Source organism: Camelus ferus, chromosome 14, assembly GCF_009834535.1.
Source record: "Camelus ferus isolate YT-003-E chromosome 14, BCGSAC_Cfer_1.0, whole genome shotgun sequence".
In the NCBI taxonomy this organism is placed as follows: domain Eukaryota; kingdom Metazoa; phylum Chordata; class Mammalia; order Artiodactyla; family Camelidae; genus Camelus; species Camelus ferus.
This window is the reverse complement of record NC_045709.1, coordinates 21,943,765-21,965,610: the sequence shown is the minus strand read 5'-3', so window position 1 is coordinate 21,965,610 and position 21,846 is coordinate 21,943,765. Positions and strand designations below refer to the sequence as shown.

Sequence of the window (21,846 nt, the reverse complement as noted above, 5' to 3'; positions counted from 1 at the left end):
TGTTCCTTTAGTTCCAACCCTGTGCTCTGTTTCCCATGCTGAGTCATGCTGGTTCTGCACCTTTTGTGAAAGAATGTTGCCTCTATCCTGAAATACACAGGCTAGCTCTGACCTTTAAGGGTATAACACTTTTCCATTCGCATAGAGATAAAAAGTTGCAGAACAGAACATTACATTTGTCTTGTTGGAGGTTTACAGGGACACCATGACCTGACCCACCGGGACAGCTGCAAGAGCAAAGGATTCTGACACCAAGACGTTTGCGACAACCAACCACATCTCCTCCCCTTTTTAGTATAAAAGGAGCCTGAATTGACTTGGGGAAGGTGGTTCTCCAGGACATTAGTCTGCCATCTTCTTGGTCTGCTGGCTTTCCCAATAAAGTCCTTATTCCTTGCCCCAACACTTTGTCTCCCAGTTTATTGGCCTGGCAGCGAGCAGAACGAGTTTAGACTCGGTAATAACACTACCAACAAAGTTTTGCTCTGAAGGAGTATCATATAATGAAATTGTTGATGCTGAATTACTGAGTGAAAACAAAACCAGCTATATAGTGGTCAGTTCAAAGTGACTATGCTTTGTAATTTTTATTTATGTCAAACAAAAAGCTTACATTTCTAAATGGTTAGGATTACAGGTGACTTTTGTCATTCCTCTATTTCAGCAGTTCTGAAGTGATTTCAGCCTGGGGTGATTTGGCCCTCAGGGGATATTTGGGAATATCTAGAGATATTTTTGGTTGTCACAACTGGGTGTGTGTGTGTGTGGGGGGGTGCTACTGGCGACTAATTGGTAGAGGCTAGGTCTGGTCCTGAGCATCCTAAAAGGCACCAAACACCCCTCACTGTAACCAAGCAGAACCCTACTGTCATCAGTGATCATATATTTGTAACTGCTTAACTGTATAATAATTTAAAGGGTTTTTCTCATGCTTTTGCTGACCAAGATTAGGCCAGAGAGGAGGGGGTTGTTGTTGGTTAAGTGAAATCATGAACAGAAAACCATAAGCACAGTAGCTGACCTCAGTAAATGCTCTATAAATAAGCTGTACATGTGTGTCAAGCAGAATGCGTCGTAGAATCCCCAGAGGTATCTGTATCCCTGCTGATTCTGATGCTAGTTCTTTAGCTCTGAGTTCAGATGGGGTTTCTTAACAGGATTTTCACAGTATAAAAAATAAGGGAAGCAAAGTGGCTTGCTGTGGAATTTAACATCCAAATCATTTGCTTCATCCTTGGTAAGCAGCCATTCACATAGAATAGATACATGAGTTCAAGTCTCAGTAAGTCAAAGAGGAGTATTTGAAACATGTTTTGGGATGGGATGTGATACTCTCTCCAGCTAAGGAAGGTTAAGCCAAATTCCAGTGCCCTGTGGTTCTGCTGGCTGGGCAGGGTTTAATTTGAAAGAGGCATGAAGCTTATGTCATTACCATTTTACAGTCAAGTTTTTGATTGAATAACCAAACAACTGGGCTTTCTTTGGAGTTTTATTTCCGCAGAACGTAAGGATTTAAAGTGTCTTCTTTTTGCTAACAGGACAAACAGAAGTCACATAAGATTACAAAGGGTCTTTGAGATCCAGTCTTACATTTGGTGCATCTAGAGAGGCAAGTGGTAGATTGTAATACTGCGCATCAAATATTCCAGGTTCCATCTCTGCAGGGTTCCTCTCTGGAATTTTGGGATTTTCTGCAGCAATAACTTAAACTACTCTGCTAGATACAAGACAGAAATATTGTACTAAAATTTCTATAAGATCAAGTTTAAAAAGTTTGTTGATTTGAGTAACTCCCCCCAAAACTCTTATGAGTCAGATTTTCCTTTCTTTTACAAACTTAGTTTTAGATTTACAGAATTATTGCAGAGTTCCTATATACCTCAACCCTGTTTCTCTATTACGAACATGTTATTTCAACCCCTACTGTATTTTTACATGCTCTTTCCATCCAGTTAATCTTATATGTGTTGGTAATTAACATATATGTATTTAAGTGACAGGATTTTGCTTTTACTAATTTAATTTTGGTTATCTTCAAAAGTTTTGGAAAGAATGCACAACAAAGACATAGGGAATCACTTTCTATCTTTTTACAAAAATTGTCTGGATCAATCTTTTTCCTTTCCACTGAAAGGTGTCCTATTTGTACCTAGATTTTACACTCCCAGCCTCTTACTGACCACCCCATAGTCATCTCTGATAGTAGCATTCTTTAGACCACTGAAGCTCTAAAACCCACAATATTTTTTCTCTTCCTGTTCAATCACTATGTTTTTCTTTACACTACAGTTCATATATGTCCCTTTTCTTTCTCATTCCCATAGTGACCTCCATAATATTTGAAATGCTGTTTAATTTTTAAACCATGCAAACACAGAGATGGTGTTAAGTCTGCTCAAGGTGTGGTAACAAAATATCACAGACTGGATGCTCAAACAGCAGACATTTCTCACAGTTCTGGGAGCTAAGTTCAAGACCAATGTGCCCATGGTCAGTCTTCCCGGCTTTCAGAAGGCTGCCTTGTTTTGGCTGTGTCCTTAGAGGTGGAAGGGGTGAGTTCTCTGGTGTCTCTAATTACCAGGGAACTAACCCTATCACGAAGGCCCCACCCTCATGACCTCATCTAAACCTAATTACCTCCCCAAAGTCTCATCTCCGAATACCATCACACTGGGGATTAGAGTTTCAACACGTGAATTCCAGAGGCACACAATTAGGTCCCTGGCGGGGGGCAATGTCCAAGCCCAAAGCAGGAGAAAGTGCTGCATTAAGGGGACCCCTGAGCTGTGAGGTTACAAAGTGATTGAGTGGAAGGCACTGAATGGCAGAATGAAGAGCCACTGGGTTTTTGATCACGGCAGTGTCCCAGTGAGAATTGTTTAAGGAAAGCAAATACGGTGGAGACTTCTAAGATGACTCCAACTGGACCAAATCGCAGGTAGGAAAACCATCTGTGGAAGTAACGGAAAAATAAGGACCCACGATAGAAAGGCAGCACCCCAAACGCACCACCGCCGGGAATTCCTTCCTCACCCTTCCGCCCTTCGCAATCTCCTCTTTACACTCCCATTTTTCTTATGTTTAAGGGTTGCTCACAGAACCCTGTCATTGTTCCCGGTTCTGTACTTTTCTCATCCCGTCCACTTTGCGGTTCCCTAGGGGACACAAGAAGGTGTCCCGGCGCCCCAGCTCGAAGGCAGCCGAGGGCGGGACCCCAGGCTCCAGCCCGGAGACGCGGGCACGTCCGTGGGCTCCACCACGGCCTCGGACAGCGGGTCTGGGCCGGTTCCGAGTGTGCCGAACACAGAGCTCGGAGGCGCCCGCGCGGCCAGCCGGCCCGACGGGACTGCTGCCTGGGACCTCCCGGCCGTCGGAGTCGTGCGGAGGAGGGCGCCAGCCTTGCCAACGCCGGGCTCTGCGCATCCTCCCTGGCTGCAAGCAAGAGAAGAAGCAATAACTGAGACGCAATAGCCACAAGCAGAAGCTACGTCAGCACAGACGTCCAGACACACCCAAGGGCGAGACACCACCCGAACGGGGTGGACCTCGGGGCGCCGCCCCAGCTCGTCCCAGGGCGCCTTGCGCGGCGCGACGGCCCCACCCACCCCCTCCCAGCGGCCCCTGCGCGGCGTGCGTACTTCCGGGGCTGCGTGCGCGCGGCCGACCGACGTGCGCAGCGCTGTCTCCGCCCCCTCAGGCCTGTTCTTGCGGCCGCCTGGCTCCGGGTTCGCGCCGGGTCGGGGCTGGGCAGGAGCGATGCTTCCCGGCCTGCCTCATACTTGAGGCGGGAGCGACCTGCCTACCTCTCTGCTTGCCCACGGCGCCGAGCCGGCAGCCATGTCCGCGGGGTTCTCCTTCGGGAGCGGCACGCTGGGCTCCTCTACCGTGGCCGCCGGCGGGAGCGGCACGGGCGGCGGTTTCTCCTTCGGGACCGCGGCGTCTAGGTAACAGCGCTCCGCGGGCGGCCTCCTTCCGGGCGGGCCTGGGGGCCGGGGGCCCTGAGAGGGTAGGGGGGCCTGGGGGCGGAGGGCCTGGAGGACCGAGGAGCCTGAGGGGTCTGGGGGCAGGGGAACCCTGGGGGGGCGGGCTGTCTGTGTGGCGGGGAAGGGCGGCCTGGAGGGCCTGGGGTGGGGGCGGATGGCTGGGTAGGGGGCGGGGAGGCGAGGGAACCTGGGGAACAGCCTGAGGGTCGTAGGGGGCGGGGGACACCTGTTTCCACGCGAAGTCTGGGCCCAGTGCGGCACCAGGCTGCGGCGTACGGTGAATGTGAAACGGATGAATGGAACTAACTTGTGGGGTTTTAGAAGAAGATACTCAATAGGAAATTTTAAGGGAGACAATTACACGTTTCTCCCTGATAATTGAGATGCCATTGTAGGGTATACGGTTTGGGACATTAATGATTGGTTTAACGGTGTCGTGGTTATGTTAAACGCGCTTTCAAACCTTTTGTGCCTCATGGGATCCTATCTGTCCTTTTTTATTTTGTTTTAAATACTTGTTACGGCATTTATTGGTGATAATTTTGAACTGTATATGCTAATTAGTATATCATAGGTAACATTACTGTGTTGTAATGACTCACATTGGTGCAAAATGTAGGCACCATAGTCCTCGTTTTTGTGCGGCCTGCTACACCGCCACAATTTGGCTAGCAGACATCTAGAAAGGCGATTAAAGATTTTAATGATGCGAGATTTAATCCTTAGAACTCAATCTTTTGAAGATAAAGGTGGAGGAGATCAAGTCAAGAGGTTTACTGAGAACGAGTTAGATCACTCCTGAAGCTTGAAGAATGTGGTTGTAAATTAACCAGGCAAAAAGACATTCAGTTTTGCCTTTTAAAAGGGAGAGGGTGATGGTGGTGCACAGAGTACAGTGAAGTCAAAAATCTGGAGTTTTCCTTAATACCTCCTCTCCTCTCGTTTTACGTGCTTAATCGGCGAGGTCTGATAATTTTAATTCTTCGGTTTCCCCTTGCTTCATTTCCAGAGCCACCACCCTGTTGCAGACTCTTGTCATTCATGGGACAAGTAGTTATTGAACACACTCCTGTGTAGTAGGCTCTCTGTTAGGCGGTAAGATGAGTAAGTCCTGCTTCCCGGAAACTTACATTCTTAGGAAAACACTTATGATTCCTGCCAGGTTCTCAACCAGTGACCTATCCTGTGTTAGAAGAAAACTGCCCCTGTCTACTTTGATTAGCTCAGTGGTATCTAAGTTGCTATCTCAACTGCTTTTCCAACTTTTTTTGCAACACTGTAGCCAGTGATTTTAAAAAAAATTCCCTTTGCCTCCCTTCAGTGATTTTTTCCCCTGTCCTTGGAATGAAGTAAAAATAAATCCTACCATGATCTGCAAGACCCAAACAGTCTAGAACCTCTTCAGACACCCTGAGCCCAACTCATTTCAGTTTGCTCCAGTTCAGTGATCCAGACTCACTATGAAAAAATAGTATCTACAGGCACACAAATAAGTAACAGTTTCAACAGAAGACACTGCCCTTATTTCCTGCAATGTGCTTTGTTATTTTTTATTTCGTTCTGTTTCATTTTTTTAAAAATGCTGGTTGTGAGCTGCTAAACTGATTTTATACTCCTCCAGGGCATCCTGATCTTAGTTTGAAAAACACTGCTCTAGCAGCTTGGGCCTCTCTCAGTTCCTCAGGTGGACTTGGCCAAACCCCTTCCCACCTTCGGGCAGGTCCCTCTGTTTGGCATCCCCAGCCACTTCCTGTGCTGAGCTGGTGCCTGTTTTGTGGGATTCGTGCTCACTTCCCAGGGAGGCCTTTTCTGACCTGTCAGTGTAGAGGTTTCTATTCTCACCCCTGTGTTATAGCACTTACCACAGTTGTTACCAGCTCATTACATTTTTCAGTTGACTTGTTTATTGTCTGATGCCAGCAACGAAATGTAGGCTCTGTGATGGTGGAGAAATTTCATGCTCGTTTTCCCGGAGACACAGTGGAGCTCAGCACATTATTTGTCGAATGAACAAATGATTGATTAATCTTTTTCTTTATGGTTGGAAACTTTCTGAGGGCTGATCTGAGTCTTATTTACCACTCGATCTCATCCCTGCAGCAGTGCCTGGTGTTATTATGAAAATGACTCTGATAAATACTTGTTGAATCATTGAGTAAATTATTAGCAGTGAACTAGAAGAATTTATACAGCCTTTAGAAAGCCTGAGAAATTAATAAAAGAGAAAGTCTGCCCCCTGTCCGTTGGAGTACTGGTTTGGAGGCCTGACTGCCCCTAATGCCACCTGGTGACTTGGTCTCTTGGTATATCATTTTGGAGAGTTACTCTCCAAGCCTCAGTTCCCACATCTGGAAAAGGGGTATAGTCATGTTTACCTTAAAGAGTTGTTGAGTGAGATAAACGCAGTGAAGTGTTAGCATTGGGTCTGACATTTGCTGAGTGCTCAGTAAATGCCTCCTGTTGTGTCAGCTCCTAAATGCACGTTCTGGATGGAAAATTAAGATTCTGTTCCTGGTCTGCAGGTCTGCTCGGCTTTTCCACAGCACGTCCTGTTGAGGAACTGGCAGCTAGTACTGGTTGAGGCAGTAATTAGTTAGGTCTGGGGGAGCTTTTGTTTCAGTAAATTTCTCTGCCACAGAGATATTTCTCCTCTGCTTCTCTGGTAAGATTTCAGTTTGATGTGTTTCTTTGGTAACGTTTTCAACTTTATGAAGTTGTGAAACACTTCTTTGTGTCTTCGTTTATCTTGAAATGTCAAGAAACTTAAATACTTAAATTTTCTTAAAATACATTTAAAATTTATTTATGAGATAGCTATAAAAACATGGGATCATTGATTTGTTTGGGAGGAAGGAGAGCATAATAAGCATTTTCATAATTTGATTCTTCAGAATTTGCCAGTGTTCCTTGAAGTACATTTTTGATTCAGTTGATTAAGTGTTTAAAGATTTGTGCTTTAATTGTGGGTGAGACCTTGCAGCCCTGTTCTGCTAACCCTAACCTTGTGCTTACACACCCAGGGCACGTACACGTGTGCTCGCTCATACGGATCACTTTGAAGTCAGTGGTAGGCTAACACACAGTTAGGATACACCCCCTCCTTCCTGCTCAGAGTCGAGGACTGATTTCAAGTTCTGCCTCCTTAGTAAGCCCCTCCCTCTCCATTCCTCCCCCAGCGACCAGCTGGTGGGATACCTTGTGCGTGGTGTGTTTGGTTGCATTTGTAAGTGCTCCTTATTGTGCGTGGTGTGTTTGGTTGCATTTGTATGTGCTCCTTATGATAGCAGTAGCAACAGCATTTATCGGGTGAAGCTAATTTGCCCTGTGTAATCTCTTAATCTTTACAAAAACATCTTGCTAAATGGGTACTGTTACTCCCATTTTGCGGTTGAGGAAATAGAGGCTCAAAAAGGTTATGTCTCCCACATGCCAGCGCGTTGGAGAGAACTGTATAATCTTCGAGGTATCATCAAGGTTTTTTTTTTTTTCATATTTACATAATTTCTTCTCCCACCTAGAGATAGCAAATTTGAGCCTCTGAAGTTTGCTAAGAACAGCTGAAAAGCTGTGAATTTTGTTCACATCACTTGCTGTTAGCAGCTGCTCTTTTTAAGCTTTCAGAAACTCTGAAGAGGATTTCTGCTGATGAACACATAATCTTCGAAGAGGGTAGTTTTCCATCGCCACTTACTGGTGCCAGGATATGTCTGTTCTTGCCCATTATCCCCACCCCCAGTGATGGTAATACAGCAAGAGAGAGGTGGTGAAGACAACTTAGAATAACTTTTCTATTTCTGGCTCTGTCTAACTTTTCTTTATGTTAGCAGTTGGGGAAGGACAGATGAATTTAGCAGTGTGAGTTGTACATGAGTAGTTCAAAAGGAAAGTAATCCACATTTATAGGATTTCCTTATGGCCATTTAAAAATATACTAGCTTTCAAACAAAAACTGGTGAAGGCAGAATATATGTGTGACCCTGTTGATGACTTGGGATCTGAAATGCTAATTGCTATAGATTATGCCTTTCTTGAAGGCTGGTATTGTATTTTTAAAGACATTGTACATGTGGATGTATTTTTAAAGAGAACAGAAAAATATTTGAACTTGGTTGGTTAAAGGTGAATTGTTGCTTTTGTATCTTGTGGAGATGTATGAGATATGTTAAATGAAGAAAATAGCCCCAAAGAGCTAGTTTTCATTTTTATTAAATAAGTATTGGCTCCAGTAGGCTTTACTTTGTGTTTTTTATAAACAAGCAACCCTTCTTTGGGACTCAGTTTTGGAACTCTTGGAAGCACCACGACGCCAGCAACTACATCTGCTTCTTCGGGTGGTTTTGGAGCCGGGCTCTTTGGATCTAAATCTGCCACTGGGTTCACTCTAGGAGGAACAAACACAGGTAAGGAGGATCGTCACATTTTCAGGGAGTAGGTTTGGGATGTTTGTTCTTTGTGCATTCTGTCCTATGTCTCCTCCCTTTACAAGGATCGTCATTGGTGGTAGCCCTAAACAATGTAGAGAGATGAAAAGAAGTACAGGGATGTGGGATTGAGGGCCAGAAATAGGCCCAGCCATTAGCTATGACTTACATTACTATAAGAAAGGAAAGCACACACATACATTTAAGAATTAAAGGAGATAAATCTCTTTAAATACAATGGATTAAAGTAATTAATATTTTATGTTAGATTATAGAATGCAGTGTTTTACCTTAGTGAAGATTACGTCAGATTGACAATTTGGACATTAATTAATTCAGCATAGATGGGATAGCTGGCTTCCTATTTTGCTGTAACTTCATAATTTACATCCCTAAGAGATGTTTTAAATTTTTTATTATTAAAACAATTGTTTCACAACGAAAAGGGTAAGATATAAAGGTTTCTGGTGGACATTTTGGTAATGAAAAGTTTTTAAAGTACAGGTAATTTGTTATTATGAGCCAAAAACATGTTTCCCTGGAGCCACTGTTTTCAAAGTTTGCTTCCTTATTCACATTCAGCGTGTGCCCTCAGGCCTCTTGGTGTCTGTGACCATCTTTGGCCTTGAGCTCCCAGCCTTGGTGGCAGCGCTTCCCCAGCCGCGCAGGAGCCGCCCCGAGCCCAGCGGTCGCCTCTCCAGATAGTGCCGGTGTTCTGCTTGGAGAAGCTTTTTTCCCTCCTTGCCTCATTTTGTTATAGGCAATAGTTGTTTGCATTTTACATCCCTCATTCCCTGATTAATCAGGTTGCATACAGTTTGTAGTAGGAACCCCAGTGCTGCAGGAGAGCGCGTGTGCGGGCAGTGGTGATGGCGGAACAGACGCAGTCCCTCCCAGTCCTCCTAGCAGGGTTACCTGCCCTGAAGGGGCTCCAAGTCTCGCGCTTGTGGCAAACCAGAGAATGCCACCTTCTGTTGATGATTACATTTTATTTCTCTTTTTGTCCCCAGCAATAGCAACAGCTTTAGCCATAGGATTAACTCTGGGTAAGGATTTTTGAGGAAAGAGCCCACATCTGTGTTTCCTACTCTTCTCTTCCCTGATGTCTCACAGGGCTGGGGTGCAGAGGAGAGCAAGTGAGGAACTGAATGTAGGTCACAGATTCCCACTTCTCAAAGAACCTCTCAGCATTTGAGTTTTTTAAAAAATCAACAACTATATAATGCTTTTTAAATTCAGAAATAATTTTAAATACTGAAGTGATTTTTCTGTAGAAATTTATTTCATAATACATTTTTTCAGTCGTTTAAGCCCTTTTAGTGGAAAAAGCACCAAACTTTAGGCCAGAAGCCTTGGAATGAAGCCCTGGTTGTATCTAAGTAGTTGTGAGGCCTCAGCTGCCAGATACAACATGACTGTCCTTTAGTTACCTATAATATGAGGATATTGGACTAAAAAGTATGGTTTCCCTTCCAGCCCCAAAACCTGCTAGTTCTCTGTAGTGATGTGCTGCAGGGAATGTGAGTAACCAGGTCACCGCTGCCCTGACCTGGAGGACGGGAAGTGATGTGAAACGGTGCGAGGACAATGAGGGAGCTCAGTTAAAATTAATTAAACTTCAATTAAAAGTTGAAATAAATTAAAGATTGGTGACCTTTCTTCCCTTGGATGCTACTTACCTTGTTATCAACAGAAAACACGTCTGTTTAGCACCAAAAGTTAGGGCAGAATTGGGTGTAATACATGTAGTTCTGGTAAAAAGGAGTTATTTTTTAAACAGGCACGCCGGCCACCACACCTGCGTCCACTGTGGGCTTCAGCCTGTGCTTCAGCAAGCCCGCGGCGCCCGCCACGCCCTTCGCGCTACCCAGCACGTCGGCCTCCGCCTCGGCCGGGGCGCTCACCCTCTCGTCCGCTCTAACGTCGGCTCCGGCAGGTGCGGCCCAGCGGGGAGCGGGGCGTGTGAACTTACGTGCTTAGTGAACATAGGTACCTACCTTTAGTGAAGATAATTTGAGTTTGGGAAAATTTTTATTTTGGTCATTCAGCAGTGTTGACCTACTGAGGGACTGATTTGTGAAGGTCAGCATTGAGCCTTAAAGCGGCAGAGGCCTTCCTGGACGTTGGTCTCTATTTACAGAGCAAAGCAGGGGAGAGAGTGAGAGGTCACATGTGAAATGATTCATATCTGCTTTGTTTTCAAGGAGCATTTTGGTGACAGGCAGGGTAACGAGTTTTCATAAACCTTGCCTGGCTTAGGATTCATCTGGTTTTGAATGTGGAGTTGGTGGCCTGGCTTGAACACCCTGTGTTACTGTCTAGAGTCAGTTACCTGATCCCATGCAAATATTAACCAAAGTCCTTATTTCTGTCACTGGTTTTTGCTTTGAAGGTACTATTTCTCTTTATTCTAAAGTACATACAATCTTATCTTTAAGTGAGTGGTTTTTCCCAAGAGCCAGTTTAACCATGACATCAGTTTTTTTTTAGAAGTGTTTGTATTTTCTGTGATGTGCTTGGAAATGATGTTTCCTTTTGAAGGCTGACTGTTTCGCTGTTTGCAGCATCCACAGGATTTACTCTGAATAACCTGGGTGGAACGACGGCCACGACTACCTCTGCGTCCGCGGGCCTGTCCTTAGGGGGCGCCCTGGCTGGCTTGGGAGGCTCACTTTTCCAGAGCACAAACACTGCGGCATCAGGTGATGGGTGATTGCTCTCCAAAAACAGTGAATGTTTACAGTTAAATTTACTGTGTCTTTATTTTCACATTTTGAGCAGATCACGTTGTCTCTTTAACTGTTGTGTTTTCCTTTTAGAGTAAAAACTGAATTATAAAATGTAGTTTTTAATACATAATTGGGTATTTTAGCCATATTTTAGAAATACATTTCCTTAGTATTGACTGACTAGATAGGGAAACAAAGAAGGGCCTGTTTAAGGAGTTGGTAAACTGTTCTAGAGAAACTTGTCTTTAGAGTTAGAGGGTTGCTTTTGTGTTTGTTACTGAGTTTTTAGATCAGTTCTGATTTTTCTTAGGCCCTTTGACACACTATTCAATGCTTAATGGTGGTTATGTTAACCTAAAGATGCCATTGATTTTTTAAAAATTAGTAAGTTACTTATTCAGCTGTGTGTTTTCACACATTGCCAGGATTTAAATCATTTTCATTGGTCCTGTGCTCTTACCCAGTACATCCTGTTGTTTCCTCTGGTTTTAAAGTAAATGGCATTTTGTCTAGAGAAGCACATTGTGTCAGCTTGGAAAAGCATGGACTTAGGTGATTTACCAATGCAAGGTCTCTGAAGTTTTACTGTTTGAGTCACAGGTATACGTTGATGACTTAAGATTAGTTATAGTCTAGCTCCTTCAATTCCGTTTGTCAGTGAGGTAGTGTTTAAGTAAGTGAAGTCTACTTTTTTTTTTAATTTATTGAAAAGAACTTGGGAATATGAAATTTTGATGATGTTTGAACTGTAGCTCTTTAATTAGCAGTTCTTTAAATTTCACTAGTAATAAAACTATTTGCTGTATATTACACTGAAACCTTGTAAGTTCATGCTGGATTGTTTTTCCCCAGCCTTGTTGAGGTATAATTGACAAATAAAATTGTGAGATACTTAGTATACTACGTGAAGATTTAGATTTGATTGTATACATTGTTTTCTTCTGTTGAGTTAATTAACACATCCAACCTAGAATATTTTAAAAGTATGCAATTTCCAAAGCATGATTGGAAGACAGTAAGCAAACAAAAGCTGCTTTGGCAGAGAGGGTTTAAAAACAACTAAAAATCAAATATCCACATATACTGAGTGAACAGATATGTTCTGGCCCTTTTAATAAATCAAAATCACGTTGTCGAAACTACATATACCATTCAGTCCAAGCAAGATTGTCAGTCTTTGTCCAAAGCATGCTCTAGACTTGTTTCTTGTTGGTCTAAATCAAGTGTGAAGATAATCTGGGATCCAGCTTAAGAGCGTTTGAGTGCGCTGGTCAGCAGAGGAATCATAAAGACCGCGGAGCCTTGTGACTGATGTTTGGTCTGTTTGCAGGACTTGGACAGAATGCTTTAGGCTTGACTCTGGGAACTACGGCAGCTACTTCCTCTGCGGGCAGCGAAGGCCTTGGTGGCATAGATTTTAGTAGCTCATCGGATAAAAAGAGTAAGTAATGGTATACTGTAATCCTATGCTCCAACAGGCCTGTTGAGGAAACTTAAATTTCTGTGTCAGGAAGATTGTTGGTTAAATATTCAGCGGTAAAGGTTTGTTTTTCAGTTTGCCTTATGTTTCACAAATTTCGTCTGTGCAGGGCATTTAAGAATTTATTTTTGTAGAAAAGTCAGATTTGTAGGTACATGTGTCTTATGTAGCTAGCTTAATAAGTGTATTAATATTAACATTTTAAAATCAGGACCGTGATACGTATATTGTTTTGTAACCTGTTCTTTCTCGTGTAATATATCACAAGTTGTAATCAGTGTCAATAATTCTTTAAAAATATTTCAGTGCCGCTCCATATCACTTTCATTAATGGATATACCCTCGTTTGGTCAGCCGTCATCTGGCTGTTAGCGTGTGTTTCCAGTTCTTTACTTGGGAGGCTATCACTGCACTTGGCATCCTTGCAGAAAGAGGCATCATAGTGCAATTGCCGGGCTGCGAATCCTGGCTCACCTGTTCACGTTCCTTTGACCTTATTCCAGTTGTTTATCCTCTCAGCGCTTTACAGAGTAGGGGTTGGTTTGGGGATTACTGTTTGTAAAACCTTAGCGGAGGCAGGCACATGGGAAATGCTGTTTGTTTTTATTATAAGTTTTTGTTCATGTTTTGGTTATTTCCTTAGGGCAAATACCTAGTGAATCATTGGCTTAAAGGGAGGGACATTTTGGAGACTCCTGGCATATGCTGTGAAATTACTTTCCAGAAACATTTTACCAGTGTATTTACCCACCAACCAGGATGAGAATTCCCTTCTCACTATGCTCTTGTTGTGCTGAATATTCTTAAAAAACTTTTTTCAACCTAAGTTTATTTTGAGGGTTTTCTGTGGTTGTTGGTTCCATGTGAATGGTTGGTTTGTTTTGTTTTGCAACATCTCTTCTGATGAACGCATGTTGCACTAGAGTACATACACGAATACTGCACTGAACCTCTCTGAAGAGCTTAGATGACATAAAAGATAAAGGTGTGAAATTTTCAGTGTCTGTATCTGTTGGAATCTTTAAAATGGGATGTGGGTTTTATTATAAGGAGATACTGTTTTAGAGTAAATTACTTTCCTGAAAGTTGGCAAAATCCTTCTAGTCTTAGAAGATTTGGATTTTTTTCTCTTTGAATGAAAATTAATTTCTAAACATAAGGTCCTATCTCTTGTTTTCACTTGATTTTCTTTGTAGCAACTCCCTAATTCAAAACCGGCCTCCGGGCCTTAGCAGCTCATTGCGCACTCAGTTGGAGCGCCTGGTGCCCTCCAGCCACTTTTATTTTAAGCCTGAGATGCCCCTCTTCATTGTAACTGCTTTTAGGCTCCTTGTGAAGGAGCAGATTGAGGAATGTGAGAAGTCAGTCCCCCCTCTCTTGCCCTTCACCAGCCCAGTGCCCTGCTCTCTGGGGGTACCTCAGCTAGAGCTGAGCTGGAGGACTGTGCGGGACAAGTGCCCCTGGCTTCGTGTACCATGCCCCAGTCCCCGCTGATCCCATGTATGTGTCAGGGTTTGTTTTTTTTTTTTTATCTCCAGCGTTAATCTCTGTCAGCCTGGACTTGTAGTCTTGGGGGGGATTTAATCAGGTGGAGCGGGGTGGGAAGCAGCTTTCTGGGAAGAGGGGCAGCCCAGAGCAGGACCTAGGGGTGAGGAGGCATGAGCACTTTGGGAAAACTCCTGGCCGGCCCGTGTAGCTGCAGGACAGAAAGGCCAGAGCGTTGTAATTAACCGAGGACACTCGGATCTGCTACAGGGCTTTGCTCTCGATAATGTGACGTAGGCAAGGTGGGTTATGGGAGCGTAAGGATGCTTTCCTAGTTGGAGTCCATGGCCATCAGAAACAGGTGCACGTTTGTGTGCATGCAAACTTTTGTAAAATATAATAAAAATGGAATATTGAAAAGTATAGCAAAACAGTAATTAGTAAACAAGTTGAACTATTTGGGAAAAAAATCCCTGTTTTATATTAGTGTCTCATTTAATCTAAGACACTGTAGAACATGAGTGCCAGTTTCAGGAATGATAAACTATGAAGAAGAAAATCTTAGAATCAATGAAACACAAAATATAGAAAAATAAACTACAATTGGAGCAAACAAGTAAACAGAAAGAAACCTCATGTACAAAGATAAATGACAAATTGAGAGTAAAATCCTTGTTTTCTTGATGCTTATTTTCTCACGTGACATCTATGAGATCGAGATGTGTATTATAATTATAAGCATCTAATTTTAGGAATAGGCACATGAAGTATATATGTGAGACAAAGAATATGCTTAATGTTGAAATAACTCTGAGAAGTCAATAAGACAAATATCTCAAAAATGTACAAATCACATGAATAGGCAGTTCACAAAAGGAGATACACACTTGTCGAATTAACTTTTGAAATAAAAGTTTCACTTAATGCTATCAGAAATATGAATTAAGACTGTAATACAGTGGCATTTTTCACCTATTTATCTGCAATGATCTCTTTTAATATGTTTATTGTTGAGGGTGTGATGGAAAAGGTACTCTTATTCATGGTCGATGGGGACATGAATTGTGACAGCTGTTTCAAGGGATGAGCTTGATAATATGTCAGATGCCGTCACCGGCATACTCTCTGACCTCGGATTCCTCTGCTTGGGATGTGAATAAAGCAGCGCACAGGCGTTTGTGGATGAAGATGTTCACTGCAGTAGCATTTATACAGTGAGGGCTGACGTGCCAAGGAAAGGGTTAGACATGAAGGTTACGATAACCACTGTATCATCAATTCTCTGTGATCATTTAAAGTCATTTTAGGTGACATGGAAAATACTCACAAGCTGAGAAAATATGTTAAAATATCACTTATAATCCTGATTGCCCTTAAAGATGTACATTAAGTGCAGAAAAAGGTAGAGTGAAGCTCTGTGGATTTCTTTATTTTCTATATTTTGTTAAATAAGCAAGTCTTACTTTTTAGTCAGAAATAAATTTTGGAAAAGCAGAAAGCAGAAAGTGAGTCACTGCATCATTTTCTGAAGGAGCATTTTACTTTCTACTTACTAGGTTTTTGCTGTTAATGCTATCAAATATGTGTTCTTACTGAGAGCTATTGATATGTCTACAGATAATAAAAACTTCATTTTTAAAAAATTTGCTATTTTTGTAAAATATTTAGGGAAGTTTGGTAATTCAACATATTTTAGTATTGTATTCCGGTAGGGCCTTAAAAAGTGTCAGATAAAGCTCTCAGGCATTAAACTCCTAGGTGAGAAGATTTTTCAGGGAAGATAGTTGAAAAAGGAAGATTCTTGCTCTTGAAAGAAATAGATGCAAGTCAGCCTCATGATTGTTTATATATATAAACATGTCTTTATAACGTGTGTGTGGGATCTGTGGCAAGTCATGACACGGCACGGGGTTGAAGAGGCAGTCTAAGAAACCCTTAGCCATTTCTATTTATATCTTACTTCATATTAACTTAAAACTTGTATTTTGAATATATTGTTAAATTACCTATTTTTACACAAAGCTTTTTGAATTTTCTAGGTGATAAGACAGGAACAAGACCAGAGTAAGTTTACAATTTAATTTTTAAAATATTTTATTTAAAGAGCTTTACTTTTTAAATTGTAGGCAAATGGTATGGTTGAAGGTAAATGGAACCATATAGGCATTTAGAAGAAAAATTATTTTAAAGAGTTTTTGTCAAAGATAAAATAATAAGCATAAGCTCCGGAGAGATTATGAAAGGTCAAATCTTTAAGAAAATTTATGACCATTTCTTTCTCGGAAGGGGTTGGTTTTTCTCCAGATAATATAAATAAATACAAATATATGTCTCTGTCTTTTTAACTGATTAAATATTGGACAACTCGTGAAACTTTACTCTTGGAGCACCTTTTATTTATATGAACAAATGAAAAACACATGCTGTCTATATGTAAATTATGTTGCCCGCAGCATCTTTTCCTGATGAGGGAGAGGACAGTGGCCTCCAGGTACATCGTGTGTGTTTGAAGATTGTTATCTTTCTTACCAATCATGCTTCCTCATGTAATAGTTTGTATTACACTAAACAGCACATTTGTAAATGAGTGACGAGCTCATGCCTCCCCACACCTCGTGTGTGGTGCATGGTGCGTGGTTTAGCTGTGTCACCACAGGAGGGAAGCTGAGAGCCTGCACTGTGCCTGGGACCTAACTCGTGACGTCACGGCGTGCCCAGTGTCATTCATCCCTGAGTGCAGTGAATTGTCATGATTCCTTTAAGCTGCTCCTGAGTCTTACTTTGTTGAAGAACAAATTGAGGTTATAAAATAATGACATTGTCGTCATCTCATCATGAGAAGTTTTGTAGACTTTCTTTAGTGAATGCGGTGATATTTTTGAGCTGAATAAAATGCCAGGCATAGAATTTTTGAGCTGGAGGAACTTGGTTTAATACCTCATCCCATCTGTGGTGTTTTCTGGTTTTGTTCTCAAACATTGAGCTAAATGCCTCTGTGTACTTACAGTAGCTGCCAGTCTTCTTGGAAAAGACACCTCCACGTCAGACGGATTGCTAGTTATCTTATAGGCCCGGAAATTTCTTGTTCTGCATAAAGAACTTTGAGATCATATAAGAAAGCTATAAATGGGGAATGCTTTCTCTCTTTTTTGCATCTTAATACATACTCTTAAAACTCAGCTGTTTGCTTTTTATAATCGCTGTGGTTTTAATGTCTGTGGCATCTTTCTTAGGGATAGTAAAGCCTTGAAGGATGAACATCTACCTCCTGTCATCTGCCAAGATGTTGACAATCTCCAGTAAGTGTGTCAAGTATAATTAGTAGATAAATCATACTTGAAGACTTTAGGGGGAACATCTCTTCTTCCTGAACATTTTAAGTTGGGTTAACATTTTAATGCTTTTAGAAATTAGACAGCAGGACAATTGAATTAAGGAAAAAATTCTTAACTGCCATTCTGTAGAAAGCATCTGAAATGTAGATGAATTTTTAGTATTTGCTTCTTAAAAACACTTGGACTTTAAACTCTGACCAACCTGTTGTAAATATAGAAAAATAGAAAGCCAAAGGTGAATTTTTTTTAACTCAAATCTTTTTTTTTTTTTTAGGAAATTTGTGAAGGAACAGAAACAGGTCCAAGAAGAAATCAGTAGAATGTCTTCAAAAGCGATGCTTAAAGTACAAGAAGATATTAAAGCTCTGAAGCAGCTTTTGTCATTGGCTGCCAGTGGGTTACAGAGAAACACTCTCAATATTGACAAATTGAAAGTAGAAACTGCTCAGGTAAACTAACTTACTGTCATTTTATTGTGGGATTCTTTTTTTTGCTTGTTTGTTTTGCTTGTTTTTTACAAATAGAAAAATAGGTCTTTTTAAAATTATAAAGTTTAATACGGACATACTATTTAAGAAAACCACGTAGTTTGTGTACTTTTAAGTTGCTATACTAGTAGTTCCTAGTTTGTTTTGAGTGCTTACCGTGTACGAGGCGGTATCTGAGCCGTTCAGGCCTGTTACCCAGTGCGCCTTCACCACAGCCCTGTGAGGTTGGCGCTGCTGTTAGCCCCAAATGGGAAAGCAGACAGAGAGCTTTGTTCCTGGTGACTCTGCAGCTTGGGCTCCTCACTGTTGCCTGCTGCCTGAACCGTATGTTACACAAGGAGAGAAAATGTTTTTACGTCAGTGATCAAATAAAAATTATGTTTTATAGCTATTAAATTCTGATGACTTGCTAGTCTAGTTAGGTCTTAGCTAATAAAAATGGTAATGAGGCTAATAACCTGTCGCTAATGTCTACTTGCTTTTTGTCCCTGGTGTCATATGCAGCGTAGAGTGCATTGGATGATAGTGGACGGTTTGCTTGTGTTTTACACTCTACAGTTACACGGTGTACTGGATGTGACCTCAGCAGTCTAGAAACCTTGCCCTAAAGTTTTCCCTGGTCTGTTAATGAACTTCCTGACCACTGCTTTTAATAGGCTTGCCAGAGTGCTATGCTCTTCATAAATTAAGTGGTAATATTTTAAGTAAAAATTTTGACAGTACTTATGTGTCCTTTTTTATTGAAGTATAATGGATGTACATTAGTTTTAGGTGTACAACATGATTCAATATTTGTATGTATTGTGAAATGACCCACAGAAATCTAGTTAACGCCCACCACCACAAATAGCTAATACTTTTTTCCCCTCTTGTAGTGAGAACTTTGAAGATCTGCTGTCTTAGCAACTTCCAAATATAAAATGTAGTGTTATCAACTACGGTAACCACGTTGTATGTTACATCCCCAGGACTCAATTTTTTTGTAACTGGAAGTTTGTACCTGCTTATGTGTCTTCAAGTCAACTATTGGAGAATACTTGTGACATTTTTAATTAAAATGTGTTACTAAAATAGCTAATCTAAGCTATGATGTTTAAAGGGAATTCAAAGGCTTTATTGCTTGCTTTTAGGTTTCCTGGTCACTTAACAGATTCTGTGGTTAAAGATGAGTGAAGTGTTCTCCCATGTTTGCTTCCCACTTACTCTTCCCAGTACAGGAAGAGTATGTCGTCAGCTGTGCACTTTCTAGGAGGAAGAGCATCTTAGTTGTGCCTTTAGACTGTGGAGAATGCTTAGACTCCAAGCACTTACAGGAAATTATAAATTTCATGTGTGAAATTACATGAAATTACACAAAAGTCTCCTGAGTTAAGTTCAGAACAGTTTATAGGAGATCTCACATTTGGTCTGAGATTACTCTTAATCCCAGTACACGGGAATTCATGCTTTACTTCAGTCTAGCGAGTTACAAATTGGAAAAAAAGTTCTGACTTCCTTAGTAAAGTAGTTACCCATCTTATTTAACTCCCTAAACCTCTTCTTCAAAGAAGGCCTTCCTGGGAAATACAAATAGTCCAAAGGTAAACAGTGTTGTGATTACAAAGACCAGACCCTCATGGAAGTAGAGTCTCTCACATGCCCCACGTTGGGGATGAAACTCGAGAGCTGAAATAAGGGTGGGTAATGTTCTTTTCTGTGAGCAGCATAGGTGCCAGATAGTTTGCTGCAGTTACATTGCCGAGTGCATGTAGTCAGAGGATGTTTTTAAGGGTCTGTTATGTGCAGGGCACTTCATTGGGTTTTTGGGGATCAAAGCACTTACAATATGCTAGGGAAGGTGGGCTCCAGCGGGCAGGTAATGTGTTCCAGGTACAAGGTGTCGTGGGGCCCACAGAGGGCTCAGGTGGGCATTTCCTCCACCTGTCCGAGCAGGACAGGGTAGCAGTGGTGCCCTGAGCCTTGAAACCTGCATAGGTGCTCCCCTGGCTGGCAGGAGGGAAGGAGAGCAGCTGAGGGGTGGGGAGGAGGCGTGTGTGAGGATCTGCACGCTGCTTAGCATCATAGGAGGCTTAAGTGGAGGTTGCAGAAGCAGTGAAATGATAGGAGTGTGGAATGTGAGTGGGTTAAACAGGTTATGAGTTAAAACCATTGGCTAGAAGGTAGAAATGGCTTTGAGGGAGAGTAGAGGGCAGTGTAAGAAGGGTTAAGTGTGAGAGCTTTAAAAGAATTGGGCCGCCTAGACACCTAGACTCGGTGCTCTTCAGGCCTTCCAGCTGCCTGGCCTGGGGCAAGAGTGTGTCCCATCTCTGTGGCTGCCTCGTATTTAACTATGTTAGAGGTTGTTCTTGGAGACTCGCCCCCTTGACTGTGGAGCTTAGTGCTTAGTAAGTGTTCAGAGTGTCAGCCAGCTGCTGTCGTCGATCTCAGTGTTAGTACTGCTACCTTGCTTTTTAAAAATAATGTTTTCTACAATTGTATATTAAAGATTGTTAAATCGTAACATGGTCTTTAACTATGGATGAGTTAACTTCATGAATCCTACAGAAACTCATAGTTTCTTACGATAGACCAGCAGTTCCTTATAAACTTACAGAGTTTGTTAAAAGTGGTCTGTCTTCCCTGGAAAGAGGCTTTAGCAGCTTGTAAGGCAGCGTCGTCTGTAGTATGTTCTCGTCGCATGAGGCTCTGACATGGCACTGTAGAAGTTTCAGTCCAGAGAGAGTTGGTATTTTTAGCCTAACTTTTAACTGGCTTTTTTCTTTTTTGTAAACTTCTATTATATTAGGAGTTAAAAAATGCTGAAATAGCTTTAAGAACCCAGAAAACACCACCTGGACTCCAACATGAAAATACAGCTCCTGCTGAGTAAGTTATTGGATTGTTTTTAAACAGATGTTTCTCACTCTAAGAAAGCAGAACAGTAAAAACAATATACAGGCTAGGAGTTTTTAGTTCATTTTGCAGCAAGCCTGGACACTGTTTATATGGATTCTTAAATTGAATTCTCATAATAACTCTAAGAGGGTACATTATCCCCATTTTACCGAAGGGTAAGTGAAGGCCGAGGTCTGGGCTTTTAACCACTATTTTGCAGTTGCACTTCATGTTGCTTACAGGGTCTGTTCCACTTGATCAAATTTTGCAGATGGTAGAAACTTATATTTTTACCTGTAAGGACTTTCAGTTTAAAAATAATTTTATGGTATTATTAAAATATTATTAAAATAATTCAATTAAAACATAATTTTAAAAAATTATTTAAAGTAATTCTATGCTCTTCCTTAAACAAGGCATACTAAATATATTTTAACCTTTTTGCTTATTTCCATAACTTTCATTTGCACAGGAGAAATCTTTAGGAAGAAACATTAGAAAATATAGATCAGTAAAATCAAAAAGTCCGCCTGCCCCCAGCTTGTATATTCATGTCGCTTCTGTACATGAGATGTACATCTGGTCTGTTTTTCACACCCTTTCGTGTTGCTCAGGATAATAATAGCTAACGTCGTCCCATGCCTGCTGTGCACCAGGCAGTGTGCTCGGCGCCCCGTGCGGTGTCTGAGCTCCCACACAGCCTCGCAGCCCTCCCCCCCAGGCTCAGCGCTGAGGGGCTGAGGAGCTGAGGAGCAAAGGGGTAAAGGGGTCAAGTCCTGAGCTTGTGGGCAGCAGGTTTCTGTCTAACTCGTGGTCCCTCACCCTTTTTATTGTAATTTCAGGCAGTTTCAAGAATAAAACAAAGAATTCTCATTTATCTTTCATCCAGATTCCCCATGTGCTAACATTTTTACTGTATTTGTTTTGTTCCTAGCTCTCCATATGCGTAAATACAGTTTTCCCCTGAGCAGTTACAAGTTGTTTGCAGACATGACGCTCTTCATGCTTAAGGACTTTAGAGTGTGTTTCTTAAACCTACGGACATTCTCTC

At 41.8% G+C, this 21,846-nt stretch overlaps 1 protein-coding gene and 1 long non-coding RNA gene across 3 annotated transcripts in view; one reads left to right on the top strand and one right to left on the bottom strand.

Annotated features, from left to right (window-relative positions):
• Positions 1-1,476: 1,476 nt before the first annotated feature.
• LOC116668601 lies at positions 1,477-3,561 on the bottom strand. Its single transcript, XR_004325806.1, has 2 exons — positions 3,034-3,561; positions 1,477-2,951 (listed from the first exon to the last, which is right to left on the bottom strand). It is a non-coding gene; the product is annotated as an uncharacterized LOC116668601 (long non-coding RNA).
• Positions 3,562-3,656: 95 nt separating this feature from the next.
• The window catches only part of NUP58 (nucleoporin 58), a 33,587-nt gene continuing 15,397 nt past the window's right edge, over positions 3,657-21,846 (top strand). Inside the window, exons 1-9 of one of the 2 annotated variants that reach the window (XM_032496431.1) lie at positions 3,657-3,944; positions 8,262-8,383; positions 10,185-10,340; positions 10,969-11,106; positions 12,464-12,574; positions 16,138-16,162; positions 17,332-17,397; positions 17,708-17,882; positions 20,707-20,786. In XM_032496431.1, coding sequence (XP_032352322.1) covers positions 3,838-3,944; positions 8,262-8,383; positions 10,185-10,340; positions 10,969-11,106; positions 12,464-12,574; positions 16,138-16,162; positions 17,332-17,397; positions 17,708-17,882; positions 20,707-20,786 — 980 coding nt within the window. In that variant the 5' untranslated portion in view covers positions 3,657-3,837. Of the gene's footprint in view, positions 3,945-8,240; positions 8,384-10,184; positions 10,341-10,968; positions 11,107-12,463; positions 12,575-16,137; positions 16,163-17,331; positions 17,398-17,707; positions 17,883-20,706; positions 20,787-21,846 lie in introns of both variants that reach the window. The other variant, XM_032496429.1, reaches the window with a different exon arrangement.